At 47.1% G+C, this 23,820-nt stretch overlaps 1 protein-coding gene across 1 annotated transcript in view; it reads right to left on the bottom strand.

Annotated features, from left to right (window-relative positions):
* LOC124803061 (proteasome subunit beta type-5-like) overlaps positions 1–23,820 on the bottom strand; it is a 57,020-nt gene that overhangs the window by 29,556 nt on the left and 3,644 nt on the right. The window contains exons 2-3 of the mRNA XM_047264189.1: positions 21,362–21,512; positions 2,721–2,962 (exon numbers count right to left, since the gene is read on the bottom strand). Coding sequence (XP_047120145.1) covers positions 2,721–2,962; positions 21,362–21,512 — 393 coding nt within the window. The remainder of the gene's footprint in view (positions 1–2,720; positions 2,963–21,361; positions 21,513–23,820) is intronic.

Genomic DNA, 23,820 nt, shown 5'->3' with positions numbered 1-23,820 from the left:
GTAAGGTTAGTATTGCCTCACGTGTTCCAACATTTCTACGGAATCCAAACTGATCTTCCCCGAGGTCCGCTTCTACCAGTTTTTCCATTCATCTGTAAAGAATTCGCATTAGTATTTTGCAGCTGTGACTTATTAAACTGATAGTTCGGTAATTTTCACATCTGTCAACACCTGCTGTTTTTGGAATTGGAATTATTATATTCTTCTTGGAGTCTGAGGGTATTTCGCCTGTCTCCTACATCTTGCTCACCAGATGGTAGAGTTTTGTCATGACTGGCTCTCCCAAGGCCGTCAGTAGTTCTAATGGGATGTTGTCTACTCCCGGGGCCTTGTTTCGACTCAGGTCTTTCAGTGCTCTGTCAAACTCTTCACGCAGTATCTTATCTCCCATTTCGTCTTCATCTACATCCTCTTTAATTTCCATAATATTGTCCTCAAGTACATCGCCCTTGTATAGACCCTCTATATACTCCTTCCACCTTTCTGCCTTCCCTTCTTTGCTTAGAACTGGGTTGCCATCTGAGCTCTTGATATTCATACAAGTGGTTCTCTTCTCTCCAAAGGTCTCTAATTTTCCTGTAGGCAGTAGCTATTTTACCCCTAGTGAGATAAGCCTCTACATCCTTACATTTGTCCTCTAGCCATACCTGCTTAGCCATTTTGCACTTCCTGTCGATCTCATTTTTTTTTTGAGTCGTTTGTATTCCTTTTTGCCTGCTTCACTTACTGCATTTTTATATTTTCTTCTTTCATCAATTAAATTCAATATTTCTTCTGTTACCCAAGGATTTCTACTAGCCCTCGTCTTTTTACCTACTTGATCGTCTGCTGCCTTCACTACTTCATCCCTCAGAGCTACCCATTCTTCTTCTACTGTATTTCTTTCCCCCATTCCTGTCAATTGTTCCCTTATGGTCTCCCTGAAACACTCTACAACCTCTGGTTCTTTCAGTTTATCCAGGTCCCATCTCCTTAAATTTTCCACCTTTTTGAGGTTTCTTCAGTTTATATCTGCAGTTCATAACCAATAGATTGTGGTCAGAATCCACATCTGCCCCTGGAAATGTATTACAATTTAAAACCAGGTTCCTAAATCTCTGTCTTACCATTATATAATGTATCTGATACCTTTTAGTATCGCCAGGCTTCTTCCAGGCATACAACCTTCTTTTACGATTCTTGAACCAAGTGTTAGCTATGATTAAGTTATGCTCTGTGCAAAATTCTACAAGGCGGCTTCCTCTTTCATTTCTTCCCCCCAATCCATATTCACCTACTATGTTTCCATCTCTCCCTTTTCCTACTGACGAATTCCAGTCAACCATGACTATTAAATTGTCGTCTCCCTTCACTACCTGAATAATTTCTTTTATCTCGTCATACATTTCATCTATTTCTTCATCATCTGCAGAGCTAGTTGGCATATAAACTTGTACTACTGTAGTAGGCATGGGCTTTGTGTTTATCTTGGCCACAATAATGCGTTCACTATGCTGTTTGTAGTAGCTAACCCGCACTCCTATTTTTTTATTCATTATTAAACCTACTCATGCATTACCCCTATTTGATTTTGTATTTATAACCCTGTAATCACCTGACCAAAAGTCTTGTTCCTCCTGCCACCGAACTTCACTAATTCCCACTATTAGTAACTTTAACCTATCCATTTCCCTTTTTAAATTTTCTAACCTACCTGCCCGATTAAGGGATCTGACATTCCACGCTCCGATCCATAGAATGCCAGTTTTCTTTCTCCTGATAACGACGTCCTCTTGAGTAGTTCCCGCCCGGAGATCCGAATGGGGGACTATTTTACCTCCGGAATATTTTACCCAAGAGGACGCCACTATCATTTAATCATACAGTAAAGCTGCATGTCCTCGGGAAAAAATACGGCTGTAGTTTCCCCTTGCTTTCAGCCGTCCGCAGTATCAGCACAGCAAGGCCGTTTTGGTTAATGTTACAAGGCCGCCAGATCAGTCAATCATCCAGACTGTTGCCCCTGCAACTACTGAAAAGGCTGCTGCCCTCCTTCAGGAACCACATGTTTGTCTGGCCTCTCAACAGATACCCCTCCGTTGTGGTTGCACCTACGGTACGGCCATCTGTATCGCTGAGGCACGCAAGCCTTCCCACCAACGGCAAGGTCCATGGTTCATGGTTCATGGGGGGGGGGGGGGGGGGGGGGGGGGGCACGGGTGCTCCAAAAGTACTCTGCTAGCCAAGTAGCTGCTTCCTTCTTGTAAGCACCTGTGACCTATCAAAGAGTGTCCTACAGTTCCCATCCAATAATGTAGGTCCAGAAATCTGCAGCCAAGATTATCACAGAGCCAGTGAAGTCTTTGGCTGAGATATTCCACTTAACTCCATACCAAAGAGCCCCGACAACTCTGGGAATAATGCTGCAAATAATGAGCTGTGCTTGCAACCACCGCATGAGGCCCCCAGCCTCAAACACCTCTGCATTAGTTGACTGCTATGACATAACCAAGTGAAATGCTTTCAGACTCTACATAGCTTAATGCACAAAGCATTACACCATCACAAATTTTTCAAATCCAAAGTCATTCCTGCATAATTTTCCTTCTGTGTTTGGTAATATGTGATGGGTAATGTCTTACACAAAAAATATATTAAATCAAAGTATTAAAATTCTCAATAAAATAAAGCAAGCACACCATGTGTGTACTTAGCAAAAGTGACACACTTATGAAACTCACTCTCTTGTCCCAACCACAAATCATCATCCCCATTGAGAGACCCATTCCTTTGTAGTTGTACACCATATTGGCCATCAGTTTTGAAGCAGCTGCCACAGAGATGCGTTCACGGTTACGCAATTCATACATGCGGCACTGTTTTGCCAACACCCTGTCCCAATACACACAGTCAGCTGCACCTCCAGCCAAAGTACCAAGCAAATAATCATTTATCTCCACAATCTTCTTCATTGTCTGTGATCCTGTGAACATGTATTATACAGCAAACTTTCATTCTATGTATTATGGATATGGTTCTAGTTAACACTGCATGAAGACTGAAAATTATTTTACAATAAAAGAAAAATCTCTAATTTACTGCACAGCAATTAGAACACATGTTATTTGGAAGAAAAATTATTGCTGAAGGCTGACTGACTCCTCTTATGAGAATCTAGAGATATTTTGTAATACTACTTCAGAATCACAAATATAATTTATGATAACTGTGTAAAATAAATTTACAATTTTACCTCTCTAGACAAAAAGCCTCTAAGGATATCTGTGAATACATTGGCACCAAATGGAAAAACACTCGTCTTAATCACCAAAATAGTTTTATTTATCATCACATGACAATTTGGAAGAACCCCATCATGACTGATGACTACAGCCCATATTTTTTTACGTAATTGCCCAATATTTTCCTTTGCTCCTATGCACATGAAAAATTTAAAGAGCACAAATTGTGCTGCTAGCATTGACCTTTTATTTTATCATAATATATTTTTACATATTTCACTTTAATCAGTAGTTGCATGTTTTAACTTTACACTACATAAAATTGCATATTACTGCTTTTTTACCCTCCTCCATATTTCCCCCACACTGTCAGTAGACCGTTCCCTTAAAAAAATATCTGAATCTGATCTGTCATAAAAGTTGAAAATAGAAAGAAATTATCCCTAAAAATCACAACAAAACATTGTTAAGGATACAGGGGACTTATAAATGGTGGAAAACTCAAAAATTTATCACTTTATTAAATTCTATACTCTTTCCTGATTACACTGATATATACATTATAGGGTTTCAAATGAAAAATGACCTACATATACCAAATTTTAAAGTTACGGTCATGTATGCCACCACACCCCCTTTATTTCTGTTACAGAAACCAATATTATTTCGAAAAGAACTGAACTTTCTGTTCCCAGCGATTATGCGTATGATACGTTGTGTATGTTGGTAACAGTGCAAGTTTCTAGTGTCTGTATATGATTATCTTTGCTAGTATTTAGTTTTGTTTCACTGAAGCAGTTTGCTCACATTTTACTGAATGTTTGTTGCCCAAGTGCTACATATATCTGTGAAAGTACAAATCCTTTAGTGTGCAATAAATACCAACTATGCCACGCATCAAGAAATTCAATAAAAGGAAATTCCATGGTAACCAGTTCACAAACAAAGCATGCCACACCGTTTAAAGTAACCTATGTATCAGTTCTTGAGGGAAGAAACTCCCATATGGCATGCTTCCGGGTGATTCAAATTTTTGTGTTAACAGTGACACTGTTTGTAGTTGATTTGTTGTTGTTGATGCGGGCATCTTAACTTCTTTGATAAAGAAAGGGTAAAATGTAAGTATTAGTGGAACCAGGGGCATTGCTGTCGCACTCGATGACATGGCAACGTCGAGGACATAGTTCCTTGAATAGTGTTTAAGTACTACTACTCTGAAGAATGGAAAAGTTGTTGATGTTGAGTGCTTATTTAAGTACTGCCACACCTGCCATGGTAACACTGAAGGACATATTGAACATTAGTGTTCTAGGAATTATGATGGTTACAGTGGAGATATGGAGTTTGATGGAGCTCTACAAATATTTAAGACGTTGGTGCCTGTTTGTAACGTTAAATATGCGAAGTACCTAGGCAATGGGGACTCTAAAGCTTTCAATAAAATTAATGAGTTCAGTGTTTATGGTGATACCTTGGTAACAAAACTGAAGTGTTGTGGAAGTGTGCTAAAGAGGATGGGTGCTAGACTGAGGAAGCTACGAAGAGAAATTAAAGTTGCTACCCGATGGAAAATCTCTGTATGGCCGAGGCAGATTGAAGAAACTGAAATAGAGCTCCTTCAGAGTTATTATGGACTGGCCATTAGATGAACTGCACCTCTGAATGATGTTACAGCTATGAGAAAAGTTGTCCACAGATGACCACCCTGTTCACAGACTCTGCCCTAAAGGAGCATATTCTTGGTGTGGTTACCAAAAAGCAAAAGAAAGTGGTCAAATATACCTCCATAAGTATTCTCTTCCTGAGCCTGTTATAAATGAAATAAAACCAATTTTTAGAGACCTGAGTGACCCTATTTTGCTTACTAAATGTCTTCATGGGGGCACTCAGAATACAAATGAAAGTTTCAACCATTGCATATGGGAAAGATTACCCAAGAATGTTTTTGTAGGACTAAATACATTAAAAGTTTGTGTACCAGATGCGGTGATATGTTTCAATGATGGAGTGGTAGGAAGGTTTTAAGTCCTGAGAAATTTAGGCACAAAATGTGGCTCTAATATGGAAAATCAATTACTTGCATGTGACAACGGTTGCATGAAGCTGAAAGATTCACTCTTCAAGTTACCAAAGAAGCAAGAAGTACTAAAAGGATTGCCAAGAGGTTGGCTGGTTTAAAAGAGGGGGGAAGGGACCAAACTACAGGGTCATCGTTCCCTTGTTCCAAAGGAAACAATGTCACAAGGGTGAGAATAAGACAATGAGACTTACAGCACAAAACAGAATGAAAGGAAAAACCACAACAACGACTGAAGGGCAACAAACACTTAAATGGACAAAAGGGGACAAGAAAACCACAAAGATGCAAGAAACAAGTAGGAGGAGTTACAACAAGAAAGCAGGTTACCATCGTTGGCTGACCATGAGGATAAAAAAAGGAAAAGCCAGCCACTCTGCAACACATTAAAACCTCCACCCTGAAAGCACTAGGGTGGAGGACACACAGGGACAAAGGACATGTGCTAAAACTTAGAGCAAATGATAAAACTCACCTTCATGAATAAAAAGTAAAACTAAAGCTGCTATTTAGGCATTGTCACCCAACACCGAAGGTAGGGTGCTGGGAAAGTTAGAAGTCCACCACAGAGCAGCTAAAAGTGGGCAGTCCAGCAAGAGATGGATGACTGTTACTCATGAGCCATGGTGATACCGAGGTGGCTCCTTGCGACGGAGAAGGTAACCATGCGTCAGCCACGTATCGCCAATGCGGAGCCAAGAGAGAACCACAGAATCCCTGCGAGAGGCGTGCACGGATGTCTTCCACACATTCATAGTTTCCTTAGTGGCACGCAACTCTTGTGTGTACTGAGGTTGTGTCATTCGGTCTCCCAAAGCTGCAAAACCTTGCAGCATAATACTGAAAGCAGGTCAGTTTCGGAGAAGCCGATCTCCATAAGCGGTTTAGCCTGTTTGACCAGCTTGTCAGCAAGTTCGTTGCCTGGGATTCCAACGTGACACGGGTCCAGACAAACACCACTGAACGACCCGACCGTTCCAGGGCATAGATGAACTCCTGGATGGTCGCTACCAAAGCATGACGAGGGTAGCACTGGTTGACAGCTTGTAGGCTGCTCAAGGAGTCAGTACACAAGAGAAATGACTCACCTAGGCATGAGCAGATGTGCTCAAGAGCACGAGATATGGCCACCAGCTCTGCAGTGAAAACACTGCAGCCCTCTGGTAAGGAGTGCTGTTCTGTATGTCCTCCATGAACATAGGCAAAGCCAACATGGCCATCAGCCATCAAGCCATCAGTGTAAACCACTTCATGGCCCCGGTACATGTCAAGAATCGAGAGGAAGAGACAGCAGATAGTTGCAGGGTTAACCGAGTCTTTAGGGCCATGTGAAAGGTCCAGGCAAAGCCGTAGCCTAGGTGTACACCAGGGAGGTGTTCGTGAATGAAATACAAGTACAGGTGGTAAAGGCAAGGACTCTAGTTCGGAGAGAAAGGATCGCACATGAACTGCAATTGTAAGCCCTGACCTGGGCCGCCGCAAAGGAGATGAACTGACGTGGGTGGGAAAAGGAGACAGTAATTCAGATGTGCAGGATAACTACAAATGTGTGCAATGTAACTGGAGAGCAATTGCGTACCCCTAACCTGCAATGGAGGGACTCCGACCTACACCAGGACACTGGTCACCAGACTCTTCCTAAAAGCTACTATCGATAGGCGAACACCACATTGGTGCGCTGGGTCGAGTAAACGCAATGTTGAGGGTGCCACACAACCATAAACCACACTCCCATAGTCAAGGCGGGATTGAATAAGGGCTCTGTAAAGCTGCAGCAGCATAGGATCTGCACCCCAGTTGCTGTTGCTCAAGCAGTGGAGGGCATTGAGGTGCTCCCAGCACTTCCACTTAAGCTGACAGGTGAGGAAGCCAAGTCAATCAGGCATCAAAAACCAGTCCTAAGAATCGATATGTCTCCACTACGGTGAGTGGATCATTGTTAAGATAAAGTTCTGGTGCTGGATGAACGGTACGACGCCGACAGAAGTGCGTAACACACGACTTTGCGGACGAAAACTGGAAACCGTGGGCCAGAGCCCATGACTGCGCCTTGTGGACAGCACCCTGTAGGCATCACTCAACAACCACAGTACTGGTGGGGCAGTATGAAATGCAGGAGTCATCTGCATACAGAAAAGGTGAGACGGACAGCCCTACAGCTGCTGCTAGATGATTAATGGCCACTAAAAATAGAGATACACTCAATACTGAGCCCTGCGGGACCCCATTCTCCTGGATGGGGGGGACTATGGGAGGCACCAACTTGGACACGGAAAGCACGAAGCGACAGAAAATTGTAGATAAAAATCAGGAGCGTGCCTTGGAGGCCCCACTCATATAATGTGGCAGGGATATTATGTCGCCAGGTCATGTCATCCGCTTTTCGTAAATCATGAAAGACGGCAACCAGGTGTTGGCGTCCGGAAAAGGCTGTTCAGATGGCAGACTCTAGGGACACACGCTTATCAGTGGTAGACCGACCCTGGCTGAAGCCGTCCTGTCATGGAGCCAGCAGGCCACGTGACTCCAGGACCCAACCCCACTGCCGACACACCATACGTTCCAGCAGCTCACAAAGAACACTGGTGAGGCTGATGGGCCGATAGCTATCCACATCAAGTTGGTTTTTACCAGGTTTAAGTACCAGAATGATTGTGCTCTCCTGCCATTGCGATGGAAAGACACCATCGCACCAGATCCGGTTGACGATGATATGTCACTTGTAGTCAGATGAGAGATGTTTAATCATCTGACTGTGGACCCGATCTGGCAGAGGAGCTGTGTCGAACAATGTGCAAGGGCACTGAGGAGCTCCCACTCTGTAAATGGGGCGTTATAGGGTTCACTGTGGCCTGTAGCGAATGAGAAGACATTCCATCCAGCGTTAGAGGGTGCGAAAGGCTGGGGGTAGTTCTCTGTCAGAGAGACTCGAGCACAGTGTTCAGCAGTCGCGTTTGCGTCGGTAGATAACAGGCCATTGATGTTACTGCCAGGGACACCTGTTGGGGTCTGGTACCCAAAAAGACATCTGATCTTCGTCCAGACTTGGGAAGGTGACGTATGGCATCCAATGGTCAACACTCATCTCTCCCAACACTCCTGCTTCCGTCTTTTGATATGCTGATGAATGTGTGCACGGAGTCACTTAAAGGCAATGAGGTGCTCCAGGAAAGGGTGCTGCTTATGCTGCTGTAGACCTCACTGGCACTCCTTACTTGCCTCAGACTTCTGGCAACCACCGAGCGATCAACTTTCACTGGGGCCACCCTAAAGAGCGAGGGATCGTGTTTTCCTCTGCAGTAATAGTTGTTGTCACCTGCTCAACCATCACATTGATGTTACCATGTGGGGGAGACTAAACATTGACCGCAGAGGTGAAAGTTTCCCAGTCTTCCTTGTATAAAACCCATCTGGACAGGCGTCCATGGGCCTGATCCCGGGGCAGACAGCAAGATGGGGAAGTGGTCACTACCACACAGGTCGTCATGTGCTTTCCAGTGGATAGATGGGAGAAGTCCTGGGCTGCAAATGGATAAATGAATGGCCGAGTAACTACCATGAGCCACTCTGAAATGTGTGGTGGCCCCAGTATTTAGGAGGCAGAGGTTGAACTGAGACAGTAAAGTTTCGACATCTCTACCTTGGCCAGTAAGCACAGTGCCACCCCACAAGGGGTTACGGGTGTTAAAATCTCCCAATAGTAGGAAAGGTCTAGGAAGTTGATCAATCAGTGCAGCTAATACATTCGGGGATACTGTACCATCTGGAGGAAGATATACATTGCAGAGAGTTATTTCCTGCATCGTCCTTATTCTGACAGCCACAGCTTCAAGAGGGGTTTGAAGGAGCACAGACTGGGTTTAGGACATAAACGCAATCTCCACCCGACACATTGTTACAGTCACTACGGTTCCTGTAACATCCCTTATAGTTGTGGAGGGCAGGGGTCCGCATTTCTGGGAACCAGGTTTCCTGGAGGCAATGCAGAAAAGCAGGTGTAAAGCTTAAGAGTTGCCGTAGCTCGGCCAAGCGGTGGAAAAAAAACCGCCGCAATTCCACTGGAGGATGTCATTCTGAGAGTGGGAAGGCATGGAACATTCGATGAGGCAGTTTACACCTCAGAGTCACCTGCTGACACTTACTTACTGCCTGAGCAGTCTATATCCATTGTGTCTGAGGGTCCAGCAAGATCTAGGTCCTCAGCGGACGTCAGAATCTCCACCTTATTCCCAGATGCAGAACCTGTAGGTAGCAGTGGTGAGAGTGCCGCCACAATTTCCTTGGTCTTAGGGGTCTTCCTTTTGGACTTTTCTCACTGCCCCTGGGTTTCCGTGGCTGGGAGGGGGTCACTGATTCAGTCTCCGGGATTGAGGATGATCATGAAGCCTTACGACCAGCTGCTTTTGGGCACTTCAGCCACTGGGGGGGGGGGGGGGGGGGGGGTCATCTTTCCCATTAGCAGAAAGCTAGGAAGGGAGTGACCCAAGGGACCCCTTCCTGGCAAGAGGAACCGAAGACGACTTATGATTCTCCGGCTGAGGAGAGAAGTGGGGACTGGTGTTCCCAATGGTTGGGGGGGGGGGGGGGCACCAACAAGGGGGTAGGTGTAGCCCTCTGGCTCTGAGAGCCGACTGGAATTCGCAGAACTGATGGGGCTACAACTGTTCTCATAGCGGCAGCCACAGAATGTAGGTGCTCACATTTTCTCTTAGCCTCAGTGTAGGTCAGTCGGCCCCTCCTTGATTTTCCTCTCTTTCTGTAAAATGCTGCTGTTTGGTGAGCACGATGAATGATGCTCTCCGCAGTTGACACAGATGGGAGGCGGGGCACATGGATTATTGGGATGTGATGGACGTCCACAATCTCGACATGTGACGCTGGAAGTAAAGTGGGAAGACACATGGCCAAAACTTCCTGCAATTAAAGCACTGCATCAGGGGAGGGATATATGGCTTGACATCACAGCAGTAGACCATCACCTTAACATTCTCAGGTCAAGAGTCACCCTCAAAGGCCAAGATGAAGGCACCGGTGGCAACCTGATTATCCCTTGGACCCTGATGGACGCACCGCATGAAAAGAACACCTCGCCACTCTAAATTGGCGTGCAGCTCATTGTCAAACTGCGAAAGAAGGTCCCTGTGGTAGATAATACTCTAGACCATACTTAAGCTCTTATGTGGCATGATGGTAATAGAAACATTCCCCAAATTGTTACAAGTGAGTAAAGTCCCTGACTGAGCAGAGGATGCTGGTTTTGTGAAAACTGACCCAGCTCGCATTTTCCCCAAACTTATCATCTAAATACTCTACAATAAACTGTGGCTTCATCAAAACAAAGAAGTTGTCAGTTCTCATACATACGAGGTACTGGGATAAATAATGTTCGCTGCCAACCTTAGCCTGGCGTTCCTCCCATGGTGTGGCCAGGGAGGGGAATGGTTTGGACTCATACTTTCTTGCACTGTACTGAGACTTGGAACACTCAGCGACTGCTGTTGATTGATCACCAGCATGTGATGATGTGGTACGCTTCATCACACGTCATCTGCCCTGATGCCACCCACTCAGACCAGGGGCCCTCCCGACGGGCACCACCCAGCCGCAGCAAATGCCACCTGGCAGGATGGCCATTGCTAGAAGCCCCAATGCCCCAGGATGACAGGCATCTACCCCTTGGCATACGTGGGGAGTTAATGGCGCAGACATCAGCAGAGCAATCCCTGTGTTGTCAGGGGGTTACAACTAACAGGGTACATGGCGGCCCCACCACAATGGACTGGCTACCGCGCAGGATATGAGGTGCAAAGAAGTCCATGGTCATCGTTGGCGCAAAAAGCGGCACTGCACAGTGCATGGTGTCCTCGCCCAAGAGATGGAGAATGAGCTGGATTGCAGAGAGACAATGAGAAAGTGGGCTAAAGATCTCAAGGCACAATGAACACTATGCACCATGTAAGGGGCCCTTACCCAGTTGGCTCACTCTTTGGGAAAATTATGAAAAATGGAGGTCAAACCCTACAGGAGACCATCACATAAAGGCCTAAACATGAGAGACTCCTTTTAGTCGCCTCTTATGACAGGCAGGAATACCTCCGGCCTATTCTCTTCCCTGGACCTGCAGGGGTGACTGCCAAGAGGAAGCTTGAAGATGAAGAATGCTGCAGGATGAAGACTATGCTTCAGGATTGTTCTAAGGCACAGTTTAATTGGACTCATATCGTCAATCGCAATTTCCCGCAAGTTGTATTTTTCAGAATTCAGGTAAAAGTATTTCCTAAAGTTTATAAAGCATTGCTCTAATTATTTCATAGCTTGCTTTGATCTTTGACAGCAGCACCACTCTATCAAAGGTGAGGAAGAGAGTGCGAGTGAGCACTGGGCAGGAATTTACCCGTTTAGTTTCACAATGGACGGCAATGACACCCTGATCAGAGAGGTGGTTGTTGGGATGTTTAAGGGGGACTAAACAGCGAAGGTCATCAGTCCCCCATTCCAAAATCAGGCGAGCCGAAAATCTACGGAGCAGGTAAAAACCAAAGGGGGAGGAGACGTCCCCCCAGGCGCTAAAAGAACACAAATGCAGGGGGAACAAAAAAAAAAAAAAAAAAACGGGAAAGAGTCAACCATCTGACGGCACACCAGAACAGCAACAGACACAAGGACAAAAGACACAGAAAGGGAAAGGCGCAGGACCTCCCTAAATCGAACCATAAAAAGGACTACTACGGATAAAATGTGAAACACTGTCAGCCATGGAGGCATCGTCGGATAAAACCAAAGCCAAAGTGCCCGGGAGATTAAAAGATTGCCGGAGTGTGCGCAGTCGAGGACACTCCAGCAAAATGTGGCCGACCGTCAGCCGGGACCCACACCGACACAAGGGGGGATCCTCCTGACGCAACAGATGGCCGTGCGTCAGGTATGTATGGCCGATGCGCAGCCGACACAGGACTACCGAGTCCCTGCGAGAAGCCCGCAGGGAGGAACGCCACACATCGGTTGTCCCCTTGACAGCCCGCAGTTTATTCGGGGCTGTCATGCCACGCCACTCAGCAGCCCATATCCCAATCAGCTTACGGCGCAACACCAGCTGCTGGTCGCGAGCCGTAAGGCTGATCTCCAAAGCCGGGGCGTCGATCGCCCCTTTGGCCAGCCTGTCTACACGTTCGTTCCCTGGGATGCCAACATGACCGGGCGTCCAAACCAAGACCACCGAACGACCAGAACGGGCAATGGCGGAAACAGACTCCTGAATGGAGGACACCAGAGGAGAGGAGGGATAGCAGCGGTCGATGGCCTGAAGGCTGCTCAGGGAGTCACTGCAGATCACGATGGACCTACCTGAGCAGAAACGCATATGCTCAAGAGCGCGCAAGATGGCCACCAGCTCTGCAGTAAAAATACTGCAGCCAGCCGGCAAGGAGCGTTGCTCAACATGGGCAGCGTGAGCAAAAGCGTAGGCAGTGCGACCATCAACCAGGGAACCATCAGTGTAGACAGGCTCACAGCCCGGAAATGATTCGAGGAGCGCAAGAAAACGGCGACGGCGAGCCACAGGCGGAACCGAGTCCTTAGGTCTCTGTGCCAAATCCAGACGGACGGACGGCCGGGACAAACACCAGGGAGGTGTAGGTGTACGGACCCGGAAGGGAGGCAGAAGAGGGTATGACCCCAGTTCTGACAGCAGGGACTGGACACGGACAGCTACGGAAAGCCCAGACCTAGGTCGCCGTTCGGGCAGATGGAGGACCATAGCAGGGAAAAGCAGGCGACGATTGGGATGGTCAGGCGAGCAATGCACGTGGACAGCATAGTCGGCGAGCAGACGATGGCGGCGAATCCGTAGTGGGGGAACCCCGGCCTCCACCAGTAGACTATCCACGGGGCTGGTGCGAAAAGCGCCAGTTGCAAGCCGAACCCCACAGTGGTGTATGGGGTCTAACAACTTCAACACTGAGGGTGACGCAGACCCATAGGCCAGGCTCCCATAATCAAGCCGGGACTGCACAAGGGCTCTGTACAATCGCAGCAGTGTGCAGCGATCTGCACCCCAAGACGTGTGGCTAAGGCAGCGGAGGGCGTTGAGGTGCTGCCAGCATTTTTGCTTCAGCTGAGTAACATGAGGAACCCATGTGAGCCGGGCATCAAACACGAGTCCCAAGAAGCGGCAAGTGTCCACCACTTCAAGCAGGTGGCCGTCGAGGTAAAGTTCAGGATGAGGGTGGACCGTCCGACGCCTGCAGAAGTGCATAACTCGAGTCTTGGGTGCAGAGAACTGAAAACCATGAGTCAGAGCCCATGATGCTGCCTTGCGAACAGCGACTTGCAGCCTGCGTTCGGCGACTCCCGTAGTCGTGGAGCTAAATGAGATGCAGAAATCGTCGGCATACAAAGAAGGAGACACCGACGACCCCACTGCTGCAGCACACCATTAATGGCCACTAGAAATAAGGAGACGCTCAAGACTGAGCCCTGCGGGACCCCATTTTCCTGTATATAAGATGAACTAGAGGTGGCACCGACTTGCACCCGGAAAGAGCGGCGCAATAAAAAGCTTTGAAGAAAAGCCGGGAGCTGACCACGAAGACCCCACTCATGCAACGTGGCGAGGATGTGATGCCTCCATGTTGTGTCATACGCCTTCCGCAGATCGAAAAATACAGCAACGAGATGCTGACGTCGGGCAAAGGCCGTACGGACAGCAGATTCCAGCCGCACCAAATTGTCCACTGCAGACCGGCCCTGACGGAAGCCACCCTGGGATGGAGCGAGGAGACCACGCGACTCAAGGACCCAACACAAAAGCCGCCCCACCATACGTTCGAGCAATTTGCACCGCCAGTGGGTCCGCACCGGGCTTCAAGATGGGGACAATAACACCCTCTCGCCATTGCGATGGGAACACGCCTTCGCTCCAAATGCGATTAAATATCGCGAGAATGTGTCTCTGGCAGTCCCTGGAGAGATGCTTCAGCATCTGCGCGTGGATGCAGTCTGGGCCTGGTGCTGTATCAGGGCAATCGGCGAGGGCAGCGAGGAATTCCCTCTCGCTGAAAGGAGCATTGTATGTGTCAGAATGACGCGTGTGGAATGAGAACGGCGTCCGCTCGGCTCGCTCCTTGAGAGAGTGAAAGGCGGGGGGATAAGATGCAGTCGCAGAGCTCTGAGCAAAGTGCGCGGCAAGCCGTTCAGCAATGGCGGCAGCGTCCGTGCAGACAGAGCCGTCCAAGGAGAGCCCAGGGACACCCATAGGGGTCTGGTATCCATAAATCCGCCGGATCCGGGACCACACGAGTGAGGGGGAGACATGGGAGCCCAAGGATGAGACATGCCTCTCCCAGCACTCCTGCTTACGCCGTGCAATAAGACGACGGGCCAAGGCACGGAGCCTCTTAAAGGCGATGAGGGTCTCCAGAGCCGGGTGCCGCCTATGACGCTGAAGAGCCCGCCTACGGTCGCGAATAGCCTCAGCAATCTCCGGCGACCACCAGGGGACAGCCTTCCTCCGAGGGAGGCCAGATGAACGGGGGATGGAAGCCTCGGCCGCTGAAATGATGGACGTGGTTAAAACACGGACCACCTCGTCAATGTCACCCTGTGGGGGAGACTCAATTGTTGCCGCAGAAGTAAAACCCGGCCAGTCAGCCCTGTGGAGAGCCCAGCGGGGCAGGCGCCCAGAAGAATGACACTGGGGCAGTGACAAATAGATGGGAAAATGGTCATTACCACACAGGTCAGGATGCACTCTCCAGTGGAGGGATGGGACAAGTCCAGGGCTGCAAATAGAGAGATCGATGGCCGAGAACGAGCCATGGGCAACACTGAAATGCGTGGGAGCACCGGTGTTCAAGAGGCTAAGGTCGAGCTGAGCCAACAAATGCTCCACGGCCCGACCGCGGTCATCTGAGACAGTCCCACCCCATAGAGGGTTGTGGGCATTGAAATCGCCCAGAAGCAGCAATGGTGGCGGGAGTTGAGCCAGCAGCGCAGCCAAGACATGTCGGGGGAGCTCCCCATCCGGAGGAATGTAAACAGAGCAAATAGTAATAGCCGGCGAGAGCTCAACCCTGGCAGCAACTGCCTCTAAAGGCATCTGAAGGGATACTGGCGAGCTGCAGACAAAGTGGTGAACAAAGTGGCAAACCCCACCTGACGCTCGTTGACAGGCAGCACGGTTCTTATAGTATCCCCGATAACCGCGAAGGGCGGGGGTCCGCAGTGCAGGAAACCAAGTTTCCTGCAGAGCAATGCAGAGAACAGGGGAATCACTCAGAAGCATCCGGAGCTCAGGCAGGTGGCGGAAATAACCGCCGCAGTTCCATTGGAGAATGGAAGCAGGAAGGGACTGGGAGGGCGTGAATGCGACTAAGAGGCAGACAGCGCTTCACAGCCAACCGCCGCCACCGGGGGAGAGTCAGCTGAGTCCATAGGAGAGGCCCCCAAGGGTTCCGTGAGGGCGAGATCCGCGGCAGAGGCGAGGATCGCCACCTCATCCCCGGAGCCAGGACTATGTACAGCAGGCGGTGCTGAAACCGCCGGAACGTCCTTCTTCTTGGACACATGCCGTTCCTTCTTCTCATGTCGGCCCTTAGGGTGAGAGGGCTGGGAGAGCTTCTCTGAAGGAGCGTCGGAGGCTGACGACGACGCAGAAGCCCTACGACCAGCAGGTGGCGGAACCTTCAGCCACTGGCTGACATCTGGCTGGGAAGGAGAAGAAACGGAGGAAGGGAGAGCCCCGAGGGACCCCTTCCGCGAGAGAGGAACCGGCGGAGGCAACGCCGGCGGAGAAGGAGGGGGAGGAATCGAGCCTCCCGGTTGTGGAGCAGATGTCACTCCCGAAGTAAGCGTGGGGGGAGCGACAGAAGAGGGTTTGCCCCCAACTGCTAAGGGGGCAACAGAGGAAGGCTTGCCCCCAGACACGAGGGGGGCAGACAGAGATACATGACCCCGAGGGCCCACTGAAGGCGGCACAGATGAGGCGACAACAGTCACTCGCGTGGGCGACGATAACGTGGCTGCAGCATAAGATGGTCGAATGGAAGCAGGATACAACCTTTCATATTTCAGTTTTGCCTCTCGATAAGTAAGCCGGTCCAGGGTCTTAAATTCCATGATCTTCCGCTCCTTATGAAGAACGGGGCAATCCGGCGAGCATGGAGAGTGGTGCTCCCCACAGTTGACACATACAGGCGGAGGCGCACATGGAGAATCGGGATGAGAGGGGCGTCTGCAATCTCGACATGTAGCGCTGGATGGGCAACGGGAGGACATATGCCCAAACTTCCAGCACTGGAAGCACCGCATCGGGGGAGGGACGTATGGCTTCACGTCGCAACGGTAAACCATCACCTTGACCTTCTCGGGCAAGACATCACCCTCGAAGGCCAAGATAAAGGCACCGGTGGCCACCCTGTTAGCCTTGGGCCCCCTATGTACACGACGGACAAAATGTACACCACGTCGTTCCAAGCTCGTCATCGGATTGTAACAAGAGGTCACGATGGTAAATAATCCCCTGGACCATATTTAAGCTACTGTGGGGAGTGACGGTAACAGGGACGTCACCCAGCTTATCACACAAGAGCAACGCTCGTGACTGGGCTGGGGAGGACGTCTTGAGGAGGATGGACCCATTCCTCATTTTAGACAACCCCGCCACTTCCCCAAACTTATCCTCCTGGTGTTCCACAAAAAACAGAGGCTTCGTCATAAGAAAGGAGTCACCATCAGTCCTGCTGCAGACAAGGTATTGCGGTACGTAAGGCTCCCGCTTGGCACTAGATCGGCGTCCCTCCCATGGCGCAGCCAACGAGGGGAACGACTGAGGGTCATATTGTGCAGCATCAAAGTAGACTCTACCACGCTTAGAGACACTGGTGGCCGTGTGACCACCAGCTTGGTGTGATTTATTGCGCTTCATTGCGCCACATCCGCCCAGATGCCACCTACTCCGAACGAGGGCTCTCCCCAAGGGCGCCACCCAGCCAAAGCAACGGGTACCTGGCCGAGATCCCGTTGCCTGGAGTCCCCGTGCCCCAGACAAGATGGGCACATACTCCTTGGCATGCATGGGGAGGAAACAGCTCTGGCATCTGTAGTGCGATCCCTGCGTGGTCAGGGGGCTACCACCAAGAGGGTACATGACGACCCCACCACAACGGACTGGCTACCGTGCTGGATTTTAGGTGTTGAAAGGGTCCACAGTTGTCGTAGGCGCTAAGAAGAAGAGTGCACACAAGGCGAGAAGGAGACAACCCAGAAGATGTTGGTCGTAGTCCCCCCCACACGACAATAGGTAACATGCAAGATGGTGGAGCATGATGGACTAATAGAAAAAACACCACGTAAGGTGTCCTTCCCCAAGTGGCACGCACTAACAACGGAAATTTGGAAAAAAAAAAAAAAAAAGGAGGTCAAACCCAAGAGGGGACCATCACAGAAGGCCGAAATGTTTGAGACTCCTTTTAGTCGCCTCTTACGACAGGCAGGAATACCGCGGGCCTATTCTTACCCCCGAACCCGCAGGGGGCGATCAGAGAGGTAAGATTGGATTTCGGCCTCTGTTAGACCGCCGAGCAGCCTAGTGTAAATTACACCACGGGAAGAATTCGAAGTTCCATGGGCCTCAACACAAACAGGGTAGACGTGGAGAAGCAGGGCAGCATGCAGTTATGCTTGAGGATCGGAAGTGGACTCCAAAAGCAAAGTGCCATTCCGTAAACGAGAGCAGGATTTCACAGGGCCAGCAACGGCATGAACACGTTTCTGAATAATAAATGGATTTACCGTGGCGAAGAACTGACCGTTTTCAGTGCATGGGACCACAAGGAACTGTGGTGTAGCGGGAAGGGTCTTCGAATCATTAGCCTCATTACGTTTATGTTTCATAGATGTTGATTGGGAAGATGACTGACTCATTGCGTGAAAATCCCCCATGATTGCCAGCATCTCCTTCCAACTGGGGGCTCCCTCCACAAGGGGGCGCATCCACCATAGGTGGTTGTTCACACCTCAGGTCACACCTCCCAAACATCTGACAGAGGGACCAATTGGTAATTTGGGAAGGTTGCAGCTCAGGCAATCACCCCTCTCTGGGCCTGGCATGTACCAGGGGGGAGGGGGGGGGGGGGGGGATACGTTCGAACCCTACCTGTTGACCCAGGGCTGGGAATTATGCGTTACCCAGTCACCTGTTATGCATTAGATGCGTGGGCCGGCCTTCGAGAGTGCACAGGGAGGAAGAAGAAAAAGAGAACCTCAAAGGCCAAAGCAGATGAATGAAAGGAGAAGGGAAACTAAAAAAGGAACAGGGAGTGAAAAATAAAGGTGAAACTGTTCTTATGTCAGAGACATAGAATGCAGAACAATCCCAATAACAGCCTAGACATGTTTCCCAAAGGAGGAGAAAAAGAATAGCAAGAGGATAGACAAGCAGTATGGAAGGAAAAAACCGCTGTAACGGCTGGGCCCCTGCGGTTCCTTTAATTTGACCTTGTGGTGATCATAAATATTCTAACTGTACTTAGGAATGGACTGCACGAGCTTTCTGTTCAGTCCCCTTTATGAGCTGTGCTAAACAATTGCAGCACTCTGCCAATAAATAGTGATCAACCACTCGCCTTCCATACACAACTGGCCTTATGTACTTGTTCCATTTCACATGGTTCCAAAATGTTACACCTAGATATTTAATTGATGTGACTAGGTCAAACTGCATACTGTTAATACTATATTCAAAAGTTATAGCCATGGCGACCCTTCCCATCTGCATTAGCTTACATTTGTCCAAGTTTAAAGTGTATTGCCATTCATCACATCAAATGGAAATCCTGTTAAACTGGTCATTAACACTTTGGTGACCAAACCCGAGCACAGATCACGTTACAAAACTTCTGCAAAAAGTCAGTGCGCAGTAGATTAGGCCACACTTGCACAGGCCACAGGAGCCAGTTAATGATCAAAAACTGCACAGCTTTTGCAGAACTATGTAGGCATCTGCCTACCCAATTGTTGGTTGATGCTGCCCTCTGTGATCTGGTTATAGCATTAACTGGAAAGAAGCAGGAAGTGACACAGAGCTGCTACAGTGAAACTGTGCCGTTCTGTGTGCATCGCTGTGAGAACTGCACAGGTTTAATTCGTTTTTGCCATTTTACTAAATCTTCTCTCAAATATTTCTTGTTTTTGAGCGAGCACAAAAGTTTGGAATCTCTAAAGGAAGAATTTAATTATTTTGGTTCGGAGGTAATATCTGAGTGTAAAGCATACAGAGAACATTCATGTACACTGCTTTCTAGCAAAATTTTCTTTGCTGTTATTGCTACAATTGATAGTGCTGGTGGGGTTTCATTTATCATACAACTTATTCGTCTTTGTCTAACCTGCTTTGCAGAGGAATTTGATGATGAGCCTCCAGCAGGTTAGATCTTGTTCAGTCAACCAAGTATGTCCTTTGCAAAACAGTTGTCTGCATATCCAAGGAGGAGGTAACGAAGTTCTCAAGAGAAACTAATTCCTGCCAAATTAGGCTGGAAATTTGCTAATAATCAGTCTACTGTGCCACTGTTAAAAAAATAAAAAAGGAGAGTACGAGCAGCAGATGATGAGAATCTACCTTCCTGTGTGTATTTTCAATCTTTTCCCTCAATCTATGGTGAAACTTGGAAATTCAGAAACCAACAAGAAAATTTCAGTACTGACACATGACAGTGTTTCTAGTACACTTCTGAGATCCAATAAGAGAATGAAGAGTTTGATCAAAGATGGCAGCGAGGGAGGGGGCGGGGGGGCATCCAGTGACAGAAGTACGAAGGAAACGAGCTGGTCATGTCATGAATGTACTATCACTCTAAACACCTGAATCCCTGAAAATCTTTCACAATGAAACTAATCACCCACAAAAACTGAAAAATTTTTTTGGTAACAATTTTTTTTAATTACTATTGTTTAACAAAAGATAATTAAGAAAAAAAGTATGTAAAATAAACTTTGAAAATTGCTCTTTTGCAACATGCATTTTTCTTTATGATACGTCAAGTAAGCACTTACCAATGACATTTAAAAAAATTTCATGAATGATTGGTTTTTCAGTCCCAGAATGTATGTAAGCAGTTGGACCTCTAAGTATTAATTCCCGTACAGTCAATTACACGATAACACACTATTGTTGACATCATCAACTACTAGTCTAAGACTGCTGCGCACTATATGACAGATTGCATTTATACACTGCGATCAATAGTGGTCTATGCACATTTCCCTGGGCTCTACTGGTGCCACCACTGTATTGGATGAACACTAGCTGTCAAGACAACATACTGGATTATATCACTTATTCAAGGATATACCCTGAAAGCTCAGATTTTTAACAGTCTACAGTTTCATAATATGCCTAATGTTTCCCAGAAATTAGAATCTGCCTGTTGGTCTGCCGGATATCATGTAAAAAGGATGAGCTGTGTTTCATATAAGTAGTTCTTGCTAAATCCGTGCTCAAATTGAAACTGTTTGACAACTGAAAAGTGAATTTGTGGCTATTACAGCAATCTCAATGAATACTCTCTACTAGTTACAGTATAAACTGTTCATAATAGTTACTTGTTTGAGTTGACTGCAACTATTTCATGCAGGTTTAGGTACAAAATATTCAGCAGCTTCTTGCTTTCTACCATTTTACAGTTTCCAACAATTTCTCAGAATGTAAACTGAAACTTAACACTAGAGTTGTGCTGTATGCTTCCAAAGCAGATTTCCTTGTGAAGGATTCTATCTATTGAGTCTTCTTGTGGACCCTGGCCTCTTTTGGAACTAATTTAATTTACATTGGCATAGCATTTCAAAACATAAATATTGTAACACTAGCATGGGCTCAAAACTTTCATAGTTACATGTACTAGTGAGTAATTATTATGCAAAAGTACTCCACAAACTCAAGATCAGAATTAGAAACAGGCCAAAACACAATAATTAAAATTTATTTCAAAGTGGATTATCACTATTTAAGAAGCCACATTACAGCTCTTCACAGTACATTCTCATATCCATCTTAATCGTGACTTACCAATGTACTGGCCACCAGTTGCACGAGAATCAACAGCAAGTACCACACCCCCTTTGTACATGAAACCCAATGTTGTAGTTCCATGGTCAAAATGAATTTTCATGCTCTTCCCATGTTCATCTTTGGTAAATGCTTCTATGTCTTCCACTGGCTGCAAACAAGACACTGACTTAAAGTTGAATCAATTGTGCAATTACAGGAAATGCGACAGATTCTCTCTCATGGCATGATAGCCTTTTGCATATCACTGTTTTCCTATAAATAGATACCTCTACATACATACCTCACAAGCCACAAGCATGGTGGAGGGTACCTTGTTCTATTACTCACCATTCCCTTGCCTGTTCCACTCACCAATGGAGTGATAGAAAAACATCTATCTGCCTCCATACAAAGCCAACTGCCACTTGCCTCCAAATTAGCAAAAATTTATCTAACTATTCTTCACAGTCCTTATATGAAATGTACGTTGGCAGCAGCAGAACCGTTGTTCAGTAACTGCAAATGATGATTATCTAAATTTTCTCACTAGTGTTTTGCAAAAAGGACATCATCTTCCCTCCTGAAATTTTTATCCAAGTTTGTAAGGCATTTCCACAATATTTGCATGTTGACTGAACCAACCAATGACAAATCTAGCAACACTGGGCTAAATTGCTTTGTTGTCTTTCTTTAATCTACCCTGGTGGGGATTCCAAATCTCAGGTAGTGCTCTGGAAAGGGTAACACTGCGGTTCTGTGTGGGGTCCCTTTATAGATGAGCTATACTTGCATAACATTCACCCAATAAATAAGATACTACTATCTGCCTTACAAGCCTGTTTCATTTCATATAACTTTGCAGCAATACACAGATTTGTAATTGACTTTACAGTGTCAAGCAGCGCCTACTAGTACAGTTGTTTGACCTACTCATCTGCATCAACTCTTATTTCTCTACATTTAGCATGGGCCACCATTCATCACATGAAACAGATATTCTGTCCAGGTTATCCTGTATCCTCCAATCACTTCTGCAACAGCACTTTCTCATCTACTACAAGGTTATCAATAAACAGTTGCAGACTGCTACTCGCCCTACCCATCACATCATTTATGTATACAGAAAACAAGAGCGGTCCTATGAACACTTCCGTGGTGGGGTACTCCTGAGATTATACTTGTCTCTGAAGAACACTTGCGATTTAGGACACCATACTGGATAATATTCCTTAAGAATTCTTCAAGATACTCACATATCTGGGAACCTAATCTGTATGCTCAGACTTTCATTAATAGTCTCTATTGGGGGACTGTCAAATGCTTGCCAGAAATCTACAAACATGTAATCTATTCCTCCATGGTTTGCAAGATACCACATGAGAAGGGCAACCTGAGTTTCATAAGAGACACTTCCTAAATCCATGCTGATTTTTTTTTTATGTAAGCTTTTCCATCTCAAGGAAATTGGTTTTATCTGAACTTGGAATATGCTAAAGAATTCTACACCAAATTGATGTTAAGTACATCTACATCCATACTCCGAAAGTCACCTGACGGTGTGTGGCGGAGGGTACCCTGAGTACCTCTATTGGTTCTCCCTTCTATTCCAGTCTCGTATTGTTCGTGGAAAGAAGGATTGTCGGTATGCTTCTGTGTGGGCTCTAATCTCTCTGTAATTTTAGCAAGTCCATTCTTTTACCCTTCTTATATTCAGGAGTCATCTGCACTTTTTTTTCCAGTTGCTTGGGACTGCAATAGACAAGAGATCTGCAATAAATGCACACTGCATAGTGGTCCAGTGCTGAAGAGTACTCTGAAACAGAACTGGGACTCCACCTGGACCTGTTGACTTATTTGCTTTTCATGTTTTAAACTGCTTTTCAACACCAGAGATGTCTATTTCTATGGCATGCATGCAAGAGTTTGAATTTTGTTATTAAACCATATGGGTATTTTGCATCTCAGTTCAGTCACTCAGCGCATTCTTCTCCAAGAGTGTGGTTTACAATTAGTTCAAACTTTGCCCATAATTCCACTATGTCCATTATAGCGGAACTAAATGTTATCCATTCCTTGTCTCAGTCGGACAACAACTATCTGCTCATTCCACCACAGAAACTGCCCTAGGCTTCTTGGTGGATTCAACGAACTTCAGTCTCCACTTTCACTATTTTATGATCACTAATCGCTCTACACACACACACACACACACACACACACACACACACACACACACACACACACACACACTCTTTGTCACACCTGTTTGTAGCTACAAAATCTACGATATTTCCATTGTGTGGGAGTTGTCAAACTAGCTACTCATGGTAAGTTTTTGGAAAACTTGTTCAGAACTACTACACAAGAATGTCTACCCATAACACTTACAATGGATCCACAGAGACCCAGTCTACACTAGGTCGGTTAAAGTCCCCTCCAACTAATACTGGTTGGTCAGTGCACTTCTGAGCACAGAC

This window comes from Schistocerca piceifrons, chromosome 6 (assembly GCF_021461385.2).
Source record: "Schistocerca piceifrons isolate TAMUIC-IGC-003096 chromosome 6, iqSchPice1.1, whole genome shotgun sequence".
Classification (NCBI taxonomy): Eukaryota; Metazoa; Arthropoda; class Insecta; order Orthoptera; family Acrididae; genus Schistocerca; species Schistocerca piceifrons.
Note: the sequence above shows the minus strand (reverse complement) of the source record. Positions and strands in the feature narration are given on the sequence as shown.